This window comes from Haematobia irritans, unplaced genomic scaffold (assembly GCF_050003625.1).
Source record: "Haematobia irritans isolate KBUSLIRL unplaced genomic scaffold, ASM5000362v1 scaffold_6, whole genome shotgun sequence".
NCBI lineage: Eukaryota > Metazoa > Arthropoda > Insecta > Diptera > Muscidae > Haematobia > Haematobia irritans.
In genome coordinates, this window is record NW_027445819.1 from 766862 (window position 1) to 782523 (window position 15662).

At 36.7% G+C, this 15662-nt stretch overlaps 3 protein-coding genes across 4 annotated transcripts; 1 reads left to right on the forward strand and 2 right to left on the reverse strand.

Annotated features, from left to right (window-relative positions):
• Positions 1–858: 858 nt before the first annotated feature.
• LOC142242667 (histone H3) lies at positions 859–1269 on the reverse strand. The gene has a single exon (XM_075314230.1). It carries the CDS (start codon positions 1267–1269, stop codon positions 859–861), a length of 411 nt encoding a protein of 136 aa, XP_075170345.1.
• Positions 1270–10179: 8910 nt separating this feature from the next.
• LOC142242668 (histone H3) lies at positions 10180–10590 on the reverse strand. The gene has a single exon (XM_075314231.1). The coding sequence runs from the start codon at positions 10588–10590 to the stop codon at positions 10180–10182; it is 411 nt and encodes a 136-aa protein (XP_075170346.1).
• A 2002-nt stretch (positions 10591–12592) lies between these two features.
• Positions 12593–13442, forward strand: LOC142242727 (histone H2B.1/H2B.2). 2 transcript variants are annotated; one of them, XM_075314286.1, is made up of 2 exons: positions 12593–12627; positions 13067–13442. In XM_075314286.1, exon 2 carries the CDS (start codon positions 13068–13070, stop codon positions 13440–13442), a length of 375 nt encoding a protein of 124 aa, XP_075170401.1. In that variant the 5' UTR covers positions 12593–12627; position 13067. The 2 variants fall into 2 exon arrangements, with proteins under 2 accessions (XP_075170401.1, XP_075170400.1); XM_075314285.1 differs by lacking the exon at positions 12593–12627 and having other exon boundaries at positions 13068–13442.
• Positions 13443–15662: the final 2220 nt, after the last annotated feature.

Sequence of the window (15662 nt, forward strand, 5' to 3'; positions counted from 1 at the left end):
TATAACATTATTAATAAAAAGTGTCAAATTGTAACGAAAAGTTAAAATAATCGTGAAGGTGTGGTATATCATGTACAGCGATGTTAACAATGTTGAATATAGTTGAAACCATAAAATTAAAATATTTGCAAAAGAAATGAAATGTATATATGAAAAATATTAAAACATCGTAGAAAAAATACATGTCGGATTATAATACCATTTTAACAAAATTTTAAATCGAAATACTATGAATAAAAATTTGCCATAGCTGATATACCACCTCTAGCCAAAGAAGTAAAGTAATTGGCTATTTTTGATATAAAATTTCGCAAAAAAAAAACTAAAAGAATTATAACAGCAGAGGGAATAAATTTAAGTCTAACGACTTTAGGAAATATATAAACAATAAACACCCTAGAAAATTCAAAAATAATCTCCGATTTGTTACGAAAAGTTTGCCATATAGGGTTAGAAAATATTTCATAAAATGTTTGCCGCATTGAATGTAGCATTAGATGAAAATAAGAAACAAATCCTCCTACTTATATCTTTTCTTCTTTTGAAAAAATAAATTAATAGAAAATAAATTGTGAATGAGTACGAAAAAATGGAAATTGTGAATGAGTACGAAAAAATGTAAAACCATTGGAAAGCAAAATCTACATCATATAACAACATTCCCTTCATATCCAACCTAATACAAAAAAAAAAAAAAACACAAATGCAATATAGTTTATTGATATCAAATAATAAAGAATAAATTCTTGTCAACTGTAAAGTATTGAAAAAAAATTTTCTCTTTTTATAAAAATATTGTGGTCCTGAAAAGGACCGATTGTTTTTGTAAAAAAAGTTGGCTTTTAATATGTCAAAAATTTAAGCACGTTCTCCACGAATACGTCTGGCCAATTGGATATCCTTGGGCATGATGGTGACACGCTTAGCATGGATAGCGCACAAGTTGGTATCTTCGAATAGACCAACCAAGTAGGCTTCGCTAGCTTCTTGCAAGGCCATGACAGCAGAACTCTGGAAACGCAAGTCAGTTTTGAAATCTTGGGCAATTTCACGAACCAAACGTTGGAAAGGCAATTTGCGGATCAACAATTCTGTGCTCTTTTGGTAACGACGGATTTCACGCAAAGCAACGGTACCAGGGCGGAAACGATGGGGCTTCTTGACACCGCCGGTGGCTGGGGCACTCTTACGAGCAGCTTTAGTAGCCAATTGCTTACGAGGGGCTTTGCCACCGGTAGATTTACGGGCAGTTTGCTTGGTACGAGCCATTTTTCACTTTAATTCTTCACTTCACAAGATATGAACACAAACACTGTCAAAACGTTATTACTTGTGTGCCGATTCAGATTCAGATTCGTTTTTATTTTCCATTAGTCTTAAATCTAATTTTACAATATTTAAATCTTGTATCTTATATTATATTGATATCTACTCCTCAGCATGAACATAGAGATTCATTTTTCTAGGAATGCATTCGTTTCGTTAAATATTAAGTAGCTCAGAAAGACTAGACCACTTTATAATGCCAATTTTGTTTGTTATTTCAATTTGTATGAATTTCCCGTTAAAAAAGGGTAAAAAAATCGGGAACACTTTTTGGTTTTTCCATTGATGCTTAACTACTACGATATTTACACTATTTACAAAAATAAAACTAAAAAATAATAAAATAAAATAAAATAGGGAATTCAAGTCTACTAATTGAAGGTGTTTACAAAAAGAAAAAAAGATTGGAATAGGAAAAAAAAAGAAACTAAGGGAACGTATTTACAAAGATTGCCGGACTATGTGGATCACGACAAGGTCATTGTGCTAGGCTGTACGTATTGCTCAAAGAGTCTAGTGACCCGAGCGTTCTATTGAAGAAAACCAGTCTTCCCTCATCATCAAATAAGAGACCATCATCATCGAGGTACTGAAGGCATATAGGGGGGAGATGGCTGCCCATCTCAGCGGCCCTCTGATAAACCTCCCTTGTAGCACAACCACCCCTGACTAAACCATTCGGGTGCGTTATATTTCTCCCAATTCTGGCCAGCGTCGACCTCACCATGAAGGCGTCTATCCTTGGCGTTCCACTTGATTCATATACCAGTTCATTAGAGGGCGAACGATAACGTCCATCTATGGAAGTGCCCCGAAGGCAGAGGCAATGTCTCAAAATCTTCCTTTCGAGTATTCTTACTCTCTCCATTTGAGTCGAGGAAACATTAAACCATATGGGGAAACCATATGATATAACTGGTCTGACAGCAACCTTGTATATTATCATTTTCACCTGTCGAGTGAGTCCCCTTCTTTGTCCCATGGCCTTTTGTAGCGCCTGATACGCCGCCCTACCTTTCCTAATTGCTTCATCCACCTGTTTGGTGAAGGAAAAGTTCTCTTGGAATTTCACACCCAGGTATTTCAGTTCACCATCATTCCGGATAACCTCATTTCTAATCCTGATCATAGGGGTGAATCCCCTAGCATTCCTATATAATGTGTTTCTTCTGCCCTTGAAGATGATAGATCTACATTTGGGTATGTTCAGTTTCAGCCTCCATCTATCGAAGTAGTCCGAGAGTACTGTTAAATACTGTTCTAGGCGGGTTTGCGCGATCCTAGCCCTCGCATGAGTAGCCGCTACCAGTATGTCATCAGCATACATTATCAACAGATCATTACCATGGGGCTGTGGGATATCTGCCAGATATAAATTATATAGTGTCGGGCCCAGGATTGATCCCTGAGGCACTCCAGCCAAGACACTCCTGGGACCCGATGTCTCCTCTTGAACTCGCACCGTGAACGATCTTCCCATGAGATAATTTCCAATCAATTTGGTCAAGTGTGATTCAATACCATAATTTCCCATTTTCTCCAAAAGGCCCTCGTGCCAGACCGTATCGAATGCTTTCTCAAAATCGAGGCTGACCGCCACCGTCGCACTACGGTCCATGAAGCCCCTGGACACTTTATCGGTCAAAACAGTTAGGGCATGCTCTGTGGATGTCTCTGCTCTAAAACCAAATTGGAAATCCCCAACCACATGGTTATCCTCAATTTGATCCTCCAATCTATCCAGAATCAAAGCTTCAAATAGTTTGCCAAGATTTGATAATAATGATATGGGCCTGTAAGACTTAGGGTCTGTTGGGTCTTTTCCTGGTTTTAATATCGGCACAACAATAGCCCTCTTCCATTTAGATGGGAAATATGCAGAGTTTAGGCATTGATTATATAAAATGGCCAGGTGTGTCCAGATTCTACGATCAATTCTCCTTACCACAAAATTAGGTATGCCATCCTCACCGGAGCTCTTTTTATTGTTCAATCTTCTCAATCTAGCACCTATCTCATCGGATTTGATGAACCTAATAGGACTTGTATATGATGCTCCAGTTCGTTCTCCATTTGCAAGTATTTGAGATCCAAAAGACACTAAAGGGGGCGGGGGATCGCCAGAAACTGCCAGTCCAGCCGTATTCACCTGTCCCTGGATGTCAGCAAAAGTTGATGCCAATAACTCCGTCTTCTCCCTATCAGAGCTAATAGTCTGGCCTCCGTTGCATATGAGATCACCAGTCGCCCTTCCTGCCTTGGTGCATGTGAGTTTCTTCACATCTTTGAAAAGATTATTACCTGGTCTAATCGACGAAAGTATCCTAACACAATGTTCCTCCTCGAATAATGTTATTCTTTCTCTTATTATCTTATCCAATAGGCGGATTTGCACTCTAATTTCTCTTGCGTCTTGATGATTGTGTATTCTGAAAATCCGTCTTCTAAGGTTTTTCTTCTGGGAGATTAAGGAAATTATGTCCCTCGGTAGTCGATTCATCCTGCCGACTCCTGGTTTTCTCTTCGGAATGCTGTTTTCCATGGCCGTCTTCACTGAAGCCGTGAGGAAGTCCACGTGCTCATCAATTTCAGATATTGTCAAATTCCGGTCCACAGGTGGGATTCTTGTAGACAAAATTTCATTCAAAGAGTCGTTAAATACACGGTTCCTCATTTTCCCATATAAGTAGATTTCATCAGGGTCCCGTACCTCTAGGTCGCTGAGCATAATATTAATCTCAACTGCCCTATGGTCCGAGTCGTAATCTAGTGTCCGTAGTCCGTTCACTGTTTGTCCTCCGTTTGGTCCGTCAGTAAGTCTTATATCAGCTGAAGTCAAGAAAATGTCTATAAATGATGTCCCAGTTGTTGGGCTATTAGTTGGTCTAATTACCAACGTTGGGCTCATATCAAGCCATCTTTTGAGAGTCCTTCCACGGGTGTTATCCAGACAATCCCCCCAATATGTGTGTCTCGCATTGAGATCACCACCAATCACTGCACAATCAGGTCCTATTATGGTCTCTAACATATCTAAATCTATCCTATTCAACACCGCCCTAGGGCTCGAATATAATGATATAAATAAAATCGCCCTATTGCCTATACCCCTAACTTTAACAATAGTACCCTCCAGATCTATGAAACGGACAGACAGTCTTTCCCCCTTTATATTTTCCCTGAGGCATATCGCCGTACCACCCCCATTACCATTATTCCTATTTTGACGAAAAACCGTGTAGCCCTCCAGTTCAAAAATATGATTGTCCTTAAGTTTATGCTCAGCGACCATTAAGACGTCAGGTTTTTTCGCCTTCACAAACATATTAAGATAGTGTCTCCTAGCTAGGGACACTATAGAGTTGACATTGATGAAAATACATTTAATGTTGTCCATTTTCACGGAAACTCCATAACAACCCCATCATGGCTTGCATCTTCTCGTCATCATTTCTCAGGCGGCTATACTCAACCCGGAACTGATCAATCCTTCTCATACAGGTCAGAAAATCCTGACCTAATACTCTTTTGACCTCATTATTGAAGCCAGCCATTGCCGCGCTAGCCTTTGCCATTTCAGTATTGTTCCCTCGAACTTCTTCTCTCCCTTCGGGGCTCATAAACAAAAATGAGGAGGGCATCGCCTGTGGTCCTCGCGTAACATTTGCATAAGACAAATTGCCAGTCCTGGGGGCACTACGTCCCGGGTTTGGAACATTGCGAGCAGGTATAGCATTATATCTCGCGGCCTTGGCTGCCTGATCAGCAGCCTTTCTTTCTGCTATTTTGCGGACTAAATCAAGTCTTCTGGGACAGTTCCTATCGCTAGCAACATGTCCTTCCATATTACAGTTAACACATCGGACTGGAATCCCAATCGTCTGTACTATTGCTCCAGTTTTCGGGTCAGTGGTGGTGAACTCCTTGTTATTGTGTTCTTTATCAGGAATCTCGCATTTTCCGGGGCCATGGGATTGACCACACTTAACACATCGAAATTCTAAATGACAATTTACTGACGAATGTCCAAATCGCTGGCAATTTCTACATTGTAATAATCCTCCTTTCTTCAGCCTGGACATGCTCACTTTGCAGTTTATGATATACTGAATCTTGCGGAACGCCTGGACATCCGACCCCATGGAGAGCTGTACGATCCATCTGTCATTCTCAAGGTTCATTAAATTCCTTATGTCTATGTCAAGGTTTTTCTTGAGTAGAAAAGCCCTAACCTCCTCAACATCATAGGTCTTTGATAACCCATTTATCGCCAAAGTATATGGTTTCCTATTCTTAGGAGTATAAGTAAAGAAACGATACATCCTATCCACTAGCATCTTACATACTTTGTCGTAATCTACAAGTTCTACCATCTTTAGACATACCATGTTACGGTTCGCAATTCTTAAGGTAAAGAGGTCATGGCCTATCAAATTTCTGATTCTATTTCCTAATTCTTTAATATTGGCATTGTATATTTTAATAACAGGTGGTCTAGTCTTACCTGATTTCCTGTTGTTTTGGTTATTGTTATTGTTGTCATCATTTCCTTGTTCTGCATTTTTTGTTGAGGCACCTATTCCCGCTCCACCTCCCTTTGGGATGGCTCCTCTGCTGGTGTCAATGTGTCTCTCGTCCTCTAAAACACTGTATCGGTTGGTTGTGACCGGTATTTCAATTTCATTTGGAGTCACCTGCATTGTGACATCTTCATATCCACACGCCATATCGAAGCCTCCGGCTACTTCGATAGCATTATTATTATTATTTAAATTCGATGGAATAATTTCATCCACAGCATTATTCGAGGCATTATTATTTCCTGCGCCATTGTTATTATCATGGACATATCTCTCCAGTTCGGCTATTCTATTCAATAAAAGTTGCCTTTCTTGTTGCAATTTTTCAATTGTCTCATTGAATTGTTTGAGAGCCAAATTGAATTTCAAGGTTTCGTACGGGGAGTCGCTGTCATCCCCAGTCTTCTTCTTCCTTTTCTTCTTACGATGCTTCTTATCCACGACGGGCTGAAAGCCATCTGAAGTACATAGGGTGGCGTCAGTTGCACATTCACCCTCGTTGTCAGGGGCACCCATATTATTATTGATTATTTCAATGGCTTTTCCATGTCCACTGTTGTTTGTTATAGTTATATTAGACATATTACCAGTCTTTTTAACTGCCCCAAGATGACCAACGGCTTCCTCACGTCCACCGCTGGCACTCATGCTTGAGGCCGTTGCAACAACCCTCCTTAGAGAGTCCAATATGAAAAAAGTTCAATTTTCACTGCCTCCTTTTCGATTCTCAAAATTTCATGTGACCAGAAAAATGTTGAAAAAATTTTCTGCTTACTATGTGATTCTCACTTTTTCAGGTAAGTGACACCAATAGTCAAAATATTCGAAGACTACTATTTCTTCTCAAAAATCCAGGTAAGTATCACAAAATTCACTGCGATTTAGATTATTTTTTGTTTCAAACTGAGTGGATTAAAATTTTGTTTCAAGCTAGTGTAGTGAAATACAAAAGCCGTCGGCAAAACACCAATTGTCAATTATCAAAAAGCCGTCGGTAAAACAGCAATTTGTGTTATATAGTTTTTTAGTCTTTATCACTTTGCACTGACACTGTGAGTATTAAAGTGAGCTGGCACCTTTACCACGACCAGTCATTTTTCACTTTTTTTTTAAATTCACTTCACAAACAGTTTCACTTCACAAACAGTTTCGTTAATGATATCTTCGAACGTATTGCCGCCGAAGCCTCTCGTTTGGCTCACTACAACAAGCGTTCCACCATCACCAGTCGGGAAATCCAAACTGCCGTTCGTCTATTATTGCCCGGTGAATTGGCTAAGCACGCTGTCAGTGAAGGTACCAAAGCCGTTACTAAGTACACCAGCTCCAAGTAAATGGCTTTATATTTCGTCGAAAATTTATTTCCTCCACCATCAAAGGCCCTTTTCAGGGCCACAAAAATCATTAAAAAAGAGATTTTCTTTGTTGATCAACTAAAAACAAAATATCTTTATTTTATTTCAATAAAAAAAAAAAATACATCTTCCATCGAATAATAAGAAATAATTGATTTTTCAACTAAGAAAAATTCAATGTTGTAATCTTCATTTTATTAAAATTCTATTATGGCATTTCATTACTATGTCTAACTTCTATTAAAATTCTAATTTGGCATTTCATTACTGTTTCTTCAATATTTCTTCTTTTTATTTTTCTTCATTATAATAACGTCGCTATAATATTTTTCTCAGAGTAAAAGACTTTATTACATTGATCGTATGCATTACTGTAAATGGCGTAGAGTTAAAGGATGTGTGTGTGTGTGTGAGTTTTGATGATGACTCTATGCGTAGGTACATGAAACCTTTTTTTCTAGAATTCTAATTGCTGTGGTTTATTACCACATCCCAATTGGCTAATCCAGTTTTGGAAAAATTCCCATAAAACATGTGATTATAAATTTCAATTTTACCGTGAAAAATAGATTAAGTACAATGTATATTTATTTAAATAAAAATTAGGTAACAAAACAAAATTGTTTGCATAAAATTTGTTCTCTTTTTCAAAGATATTTTGTAGCCCTGAAAAGGGCTGTTAGATAAACTGCTTTCGAATATCGAAAATAATCATTCTGCCATGAAATAGAAAATTTACTTCTTGGCGGCGGCTTTTTTAGCAGCTGGTTTCTTGGCAGCCTTTTTGGGTTTGGCTGCTGCTACTGTTTTTGCCTTGGGTGCTTTTGGTTTTGTGGCGGAGGCCTTGGCCTTGGCGGCGGTTTTTGCTGGTTTAGCTTTAACTGTACCGGTCTTTTTGGCAGTTTTAGCCTTAGCCTTTTCGGTCTTCTTCTTTTCTGCTGTCTTCTTAGCGGCAGAAGGTTTCTTTGCAGCAGCCTTCTTTTCTCCACTGGCCTTTTTGGGTGCGGCAGCCTTCTTTTTCTTATCACCAGCTGGGGCCTTCTTCTTTTCGGCGCTCATTGCTTTAGACATTTTAAATGAACCAGATGCACCCTTACCTTTAGTTTGGATCAATTTTCCACTGGCAACAGCGCCTTTCAAATACTTCTTGATGAAGGGAGCCAATTTTTGGGCATCAACTTTGTAGGTGCTGGCCAAATATTTCTTGATGGCAGGCAATGATGAACCACCACGTTCTTTCAATGTTTTGATGGCAGCATCGACCATTTGTTGGGTTGGTGGATGAGATGGGGCAGCAGAGGGCTTCTTTGCCTTGGCAGCAGCTTTTTTAGGTGCCTTTTTCTCAACAGCGGCAACTGGAGATGCGGTGGCTTCAACTACGGCGGCGTCAGACATGTTTTTGTTTTTCACTTTGATTCACTTCAAGCACTAATATACACTAACACGCGTGTACGTTTATTATATATGATTTTTACCGTTCGAACTAGCTATTCTTGGGTACATCGGAATTATGAGAAGTACATAGTAGTCAGCTACGAAATTTTGTGAATTCTTGTGTGGAAGAGAATAAATTTTTTCACAAAAGTTTTGATAGAATAATTAAATTTATGATGACATAGTAAATATATTTAATTGGAATTTATCACATTTCTCTAGTAGAGATATCCACCTAAATGACAAAAAGAATTTCAATTAATAATATTGAAGGGCTAGAGTATTATAATCTTTTGAGTTGTAAGTTTATAAAAGTGTCATCATAAATTTCCAACTAAATTATATAAATTTTACTATTTTTATTGAAAATTGTATAAAATAAAAAAATTATAGGGAATCTTGATATGTTTTCTTTAAAGAAATACGAAAAAATTATACAATTTGCATAGTTTTCATGGTAAAATATTCAATTATATTATGTCGTCTATGACAGTGGAATTCATCATATTGGGATATTTTCCATGAATAAAAGTTTTTCTGCAAATTAATTTCAAAGCTCAAAACTAAAAATGTTTTAGGAAATTTTCATTCAAAAATATAATAGAAATCACACATTTATACTAAAATATAACATTATTAATAAAAAGTGTCAAATTGTAACGAAAAGTTAAAATAATCGTGAAGGTGTGGTATATCATGTACAGCGATGTTAACAATGTTGAATATAGTTGAAACCATAAAATTAAAATATTTGCAAAAGAAATGAAATGTATATATGAAAAATATTAAAACATCGTAGAAAAAATACATGTCGGATTATAATACCATTTTAACAAAATTTTAAATCGAAATACTATGAATAAAAATTTGCCATAGCTGATATACCACCTCTAGCCAAAGAAGTAAAGTAATTGGCTATTTTTGATATAAAATTTCGCAAAAAAAAAACTAAAAGAATTATAACAGCAGAGGGAATAAATTTAAGTCTAACGACTTTAGGAAATATATAAACAATAAACACCCTAGAAAATTCAAAAATAATCTCCGATTTGTTACGAAAAGTTTGCCATATAGGGTTAGAAAATATTTCATAAAATGTTTGCCGCATTGAATGTAGCATTAGATGAAAATAAGAAACAAATCCTCCTACTTATATCTTTTCTTCTTTTGAAAAAATAAATTAATAGAAAATAAATTGTGAATGAGTACGAAAAAATGGAAATTGTGAATGAGTACGAAAAAATGTAAAACCATTGGAAAGCAAAATCTACATCATATAACAACATTCCCTTCATATCCAACCTAATACAAAAAAAAAAAAAAACACAAATGCAATATAGTTTATTGATATCAAATAATAAAGAATAAATTCTTGTCAACTGTAAAGTATTGAAAAAAAATTTTCTCTTTTTATAAAAATATTGTGGTCCTGAAAAGGACCGATTGTTTTTGTAAAAAAAGTTGGCTTTTAATATGTCAAAAATTTAAGCACGTTCTCCACGAATACGTCTGGCCAATTGGATATCCTTGGGCATGATGGTGACACGCTTAGCATGGATAGCGCACAAGTTGGTATCTTCGAATAGACCAACCAAGTAGGCTTCGCTAGCTTCTTGCAAGGCCATGACAGCAGAACTCTGGAAACGCAAGTCAGTTTTGAAATCTTGGGCAATTTCACGAACCAAACGTTGGAAAGGCAATTTGCGGATCAACAATTCTGTGCTCTTTTGGTAACGACGGATTTCACGCAAAGCAACGGTACCAGGGCGGAAACGATGGGGCTTCTTGACACCGCCGGTGGCTGGGGCACTCTTACGAGCAGCTTTAGTAGCCAATTGCTTACGAGGGGCTTTGCCACCGGTAGATTTACGGGCAGTTTGCTTGGTACGAGCCATTTTTCACTTTAATTCTTCACTTCACAAGATATGAACACAAACACTGTCAAAACGTTATTACTTGTGTGCCGAGCATGAACGCGCATATTTATAGAAAAATTGAGCGCGCAAACTGTTAGTTAAGGGTGTGTGTAGGGAAAGATTGAAATATTGTATCTTACAGCTGCCTGTATAAACACGAAGTATACACGAACGAACCCGAGGGTAGATCGTGTCATTAATATTAGTAAGCATTTCAGGGCATTTTTGTATAAATAGAAGCGAAATGAGGCTGGAACAGTATTAGTTCTTGTGCATCATTCGTGAAGTGAAATTTAAAAGTGAAAAATGACTGGTCGTGGTAAAGGTGGCAAAGGCTTGGGAAAAGGTGGCGCTAAACGTCATCGTAAAGTGTTGCGTGATAACATCCAAGGTATTACCAAGCCTGCAATCAGACGTTTGGCTCGTCGTGGCGGTGTAAAACGTATCTCTGGATTGATATACGAAGAAACCCGTGGTGTCCTCAAGGTGTTTTTGGAAAACGTTATTCGTGATGCTGTCACCTACACCGAACATGCTAAGCGTAAAACCGTCACCGCTATGGATGTCGTCTACGCTTTGAAGAGACAAGGCCGCACTTTGTACGGTTTCGGCGGTTAAACATTTTCTTGACGCTATTTGGAGAATATTTAAATACTTTAATACAAAAACAATCGGTCCTTTTCAGGACCACAAAATATATTTACAAAAGAGATCATCTTGTTACAAATTTATTTAATTATTTTAATAATAAAATTTTAAATTTACTTGGTTTAAATAAAATTACAAACATTTGGTTTGCCGTCGGCAAAACATTGTTACTAACCCAATGAAACAATTATGTATGGACTTACCAAAGGCGACTACTATGCTATTTTTCTGAAAAACATGACATACGCTACAAAAGAAAAACACTACGAATGTAATACATACGAAACATATATGCAATTCTCTATATGTCATTTCTCGTCCCATTCCCCAAAGAAAATGATTCTATGATTCTCTTACTCTCTTTTTGCAGAAATCAAAGAAAATGATTCTATGTTGCACTGTACTCGATCCTAGTGTCATTTGTTCTTTTGCGTGACGTTCTTACTCTCTTTTTGCAGAAATCAGTTATGTATGTATTGATACAAACAGCTTTCTCTGTCATCAACTATTTGCAACTTCCCGCTAGAAGTTACGAACACTTACGATCCTACTAGACTTCGGCTTTGCCAAAGCATACAAAAGATACATATGTAGTAAATAATCAGGGTTGATACAGATGAAAATTAAAACACTTCGGCTCAGAAAACGAATGCTCTCTTAATGAAATTGGTGGGAATTTGTTGTTTTTCGATATTAAGCTGAGTACTATGTTCAGTTTTCAAGCTGAAAACCAGCTTATTTTCACGGTTACTTTTTTTAATCAATTAATTTTGAAATATTAAATGGTTCGCAATCAATACATTGGATCCTTTCCATCCATAATTTGAAGAGACTTGATAAAAATGTTATCGTCTTCATATATATTTTTGCACTTTTAATTTAGTGTTTTGGTGAAAAACTCGAACATAGTACTCACCTTTAGGAATAAATGGCATTAGATAGGAACAAAATGAAAATATGAAGTGGCGAAATTTTTCGATGCCATGACAGATGAATATCTTCATATAAATTTTTTTATAGTAAATTTTATTGTTACAGAAAGAAAGTATGTATGAAATTATATTGTTTGAAAATATTTTTTCTCTTTTTAAAAATGTTTTGTCGTCCTGAAAAGGACGGATTGTTGTTTGATAGAGATACGATGGTCTGTATTTACATTTTCTTGTAGATAATTTAAGCCTTCTTTTCGGTCTTCTTGGGCAAGAGAACAGCTTGGATGTTTGGCAATACACCACCTTGAGCAATGGTGACACCGGACAACAATTTGTTCAATTCTTCGTCATTACGGATAGCCAATTGCAAGTGACGAGGGATAATTCTTGTCTTTTTGTTGTCACGAGCAGCGTTACCAGCCAATTCAAGAACTTCAGCGGCCAAGTATTCCATCACAGCAGCCAAGTAAACTGGAGCTCCAGCACCAACACGCTCAGCATAGTTGCCTTTGCGCAAAAGACGATGAATACGACCGACGGGGAATTGAAGCCCAGCACGATTGGAACGAGACTTTGCCTTTCCCTTAACTTTGCCACCTTTACCGCGTCCAGACATGTTTCAATTGTTTTTTCTTTTTCACTTCACTTCACAAAACACTAATGATAGCGTTTAACTAGTTGTCAGTTCTTTATATACTTTTCGTTCGAGCTATTTAATACATTTGAGGGTTGTTTTGCTGCACGAAGAGGCTCGTTTTCCGCTACCTGAATATCTTGTCCACGAAATGGTACAAATGTGTGCTCATCGCTGCGCACACACAAAATTCTCTTTTGAACAGTGTAAACAGTGTTTGTGTGAAAAAAAAAATAGTGAAAATGCCTCCAAAAGCCAGTGGTAAAGCAGCAAAGAAGGCCGGCAAAGCCCAAAAGAACATCACAAAGGGTGACAAGACCAAGAGACGCACCAAGCGTAAGGAGAGTTATGCCATCTACATTTACAAAGTGTTGAAGCAAGTACATCCCGATACTGGTATCTCTTCAAAGGCAATGAGCATCATGAACAGTTTCGTTAATGATATCTTCGAACGTATTGCCGCCGAAGCCTCTCGTTTGGCTCACTACAACAAGCGTTCCACCATCACCAGTCGGGAAATCCAAACTGCCGTTCGTCTATTATTGCCCGGTGAATTGGCTAAGCACGCTGTCAGTGAAGGTACCAAAGCCGTTACTAAGTACACCAGCTCCAAGTAAATGGCTTTATATTTCGTCGAAAATTTATTTCCTCCACCATCAAAGGCCCTTTTCAGGGCCACAAAAATCATTAAAAAAGAGATTTTCTTTGTTGATCAACTAAAAACAAAATATCTTTATTTTATTTCAATAAAAAAAAAAAATACATCTTCCATCGAATAATAAGAAATAATTGATTTTTCAACTAAGAAAAATTCAATGTTGTAATCTTCATTTTATTAAAATTCTATTATGGCATTTCATTACTATGTCTAACTTCTATTAAAATTCTAATTTGGCATTTCATTACTGTTTCTTCAATATTTCTTCTTTTTATTTTTCTTCATTATAATAACGTCGCTATAATATTTTTCTCAGAGTAAAAGACTTTATTACATTGATCGTATGCATTACTGTAAATGGCGTAGAGTTAAAGGATGTGTGTGTGTGTGTGAGTTTTGATGATGACTCTATGCGTAGGTACATGAAACCTTTTTTTCTAGAATTCTAATTGCTGTGGTTTATTACCACATCCCAATTGGCTAATCCAGTTTTGGAAAAATTCCCATAAAACATGTGATTATAAATTTCAATTTTACCGTGAAAAATAGATTAAGTACAATGTATATTTATTTAAATAAAAATTAGGTAACAAAACAAAATTGTTTGCATAAAATTTGTTCTCTTTTTCAAAGATATTTTGTAGCCCTGAAAAGGGCTGTTAGATAAACTGCTTTCGAATATCGAAAATAATCATTCTGCCATGAAATAGAAAATTTACTTCTTGGCGGCGGCTTTTTTAGCAGCTGGTTTCTTGGCAGCCTTTTTGGGTTTGGCTGCTGCTACTGTTTTTGCCTTGGGTGCTTTTGGTTTTGTGGCGGAGGCCTTGGCCTTGGCGGCGGTTTTTGCTGGTTTAGCTTTAACTGTACCGGTCTTTTTGGCAGTTTTAGCCTTAGCCTTTTCGGTCTTCTTCTTTTCTGCTGTCTTCTTAGCGGCAGAAGGTTTCTTTGCAGCAGCCTTCTTTTCTCCACTGGCCTTTTTGGGTGCGGCAGCCTTCTTTTTCTTATCACCAGCTGGGGCCTTCTTCTTTTCGGCGCTCATTGCTTTAGACATTTTAAATGAACCAGATGCACCCTTACCTTTAGTTTGGATCAATTTTCCACTGGCAACAGCGCCTTTCAAATACTTCTTGATGAAGGGAGCCAATTTTTGGGCATCAACTTTGTAGGTGCTGGCCAAATATTTCTTGATGGCAGGCAATGATGAACCACCACGTTCTTTCAATGTTTTGATGGCAGCATCGACCATTTGTTGGGTTGGTGGATGAGATGGGGCAGCAGAGGGCTTCTTTGCCTTGGCAGCAGCTTTTTTAGGTGCCTTTTTCTCAACAGCGGCAACTGGAGATGCGGTGGCTTCAACTACGGCGGCGTCAGACATGTTTTTGTTTTTCACTTTGATTCACTTCAAGCACTAATATACACTAACACGCGTGTACGTTTATTATATATGATTTTTACCGTTCGAACTAGCTATTCTTGGGTACATCGGAATTATGAGAAGTACATAGTAGTCAGCTACGAAATTTTGTGAATTCTTGTGTGGAAGAGAATAAATTTTTTCACAAAAGTTTTGATAGAATAATTAAATTTATGATGACATAGTAAATATATTTAATTGGAATTTATCACATTTCTCTAGTAGAGATATCCACCTAAATGACAAAAAGAATTTCAATTAATAATATTGAAGGGCTAGAGTATTATAATCTTTTGAGTTGTAAGTTTATAAAAGTGTCATCATAAATTTCCAACTAAATTATATAAATTTTACTATTTTTATTGAAAATTGTATAAAATAAAAAAATTATAGGGAATCTTGATATGTTTTCTTTAAAGAAATACGAAAAAATTATACAATTTGCATAGTTTTCATGGTAAAATATTCAATTATATTATGTCGTCTATGACAGTGGAATTCATCATATTGGGATATTTTCCATGAATAAAAGTTTTTCTGCAAATTAATTTCAAAGCTCAAAACTAAAAATGTTTTAGGAAATTTTCATTCAAAAATATAATAGAAATCACACATTTATACTAAAATATAACATTATTAATAAAAAGTGTCAAATTGTAACGAAAAGTTAAAATAATCGTGAAGGTGTGGTATATCATGTACAGCGATGTTAACAATGTTGAATATAGTTGAAACCATAAAATTAAAATATTTGCAAAAGAAATG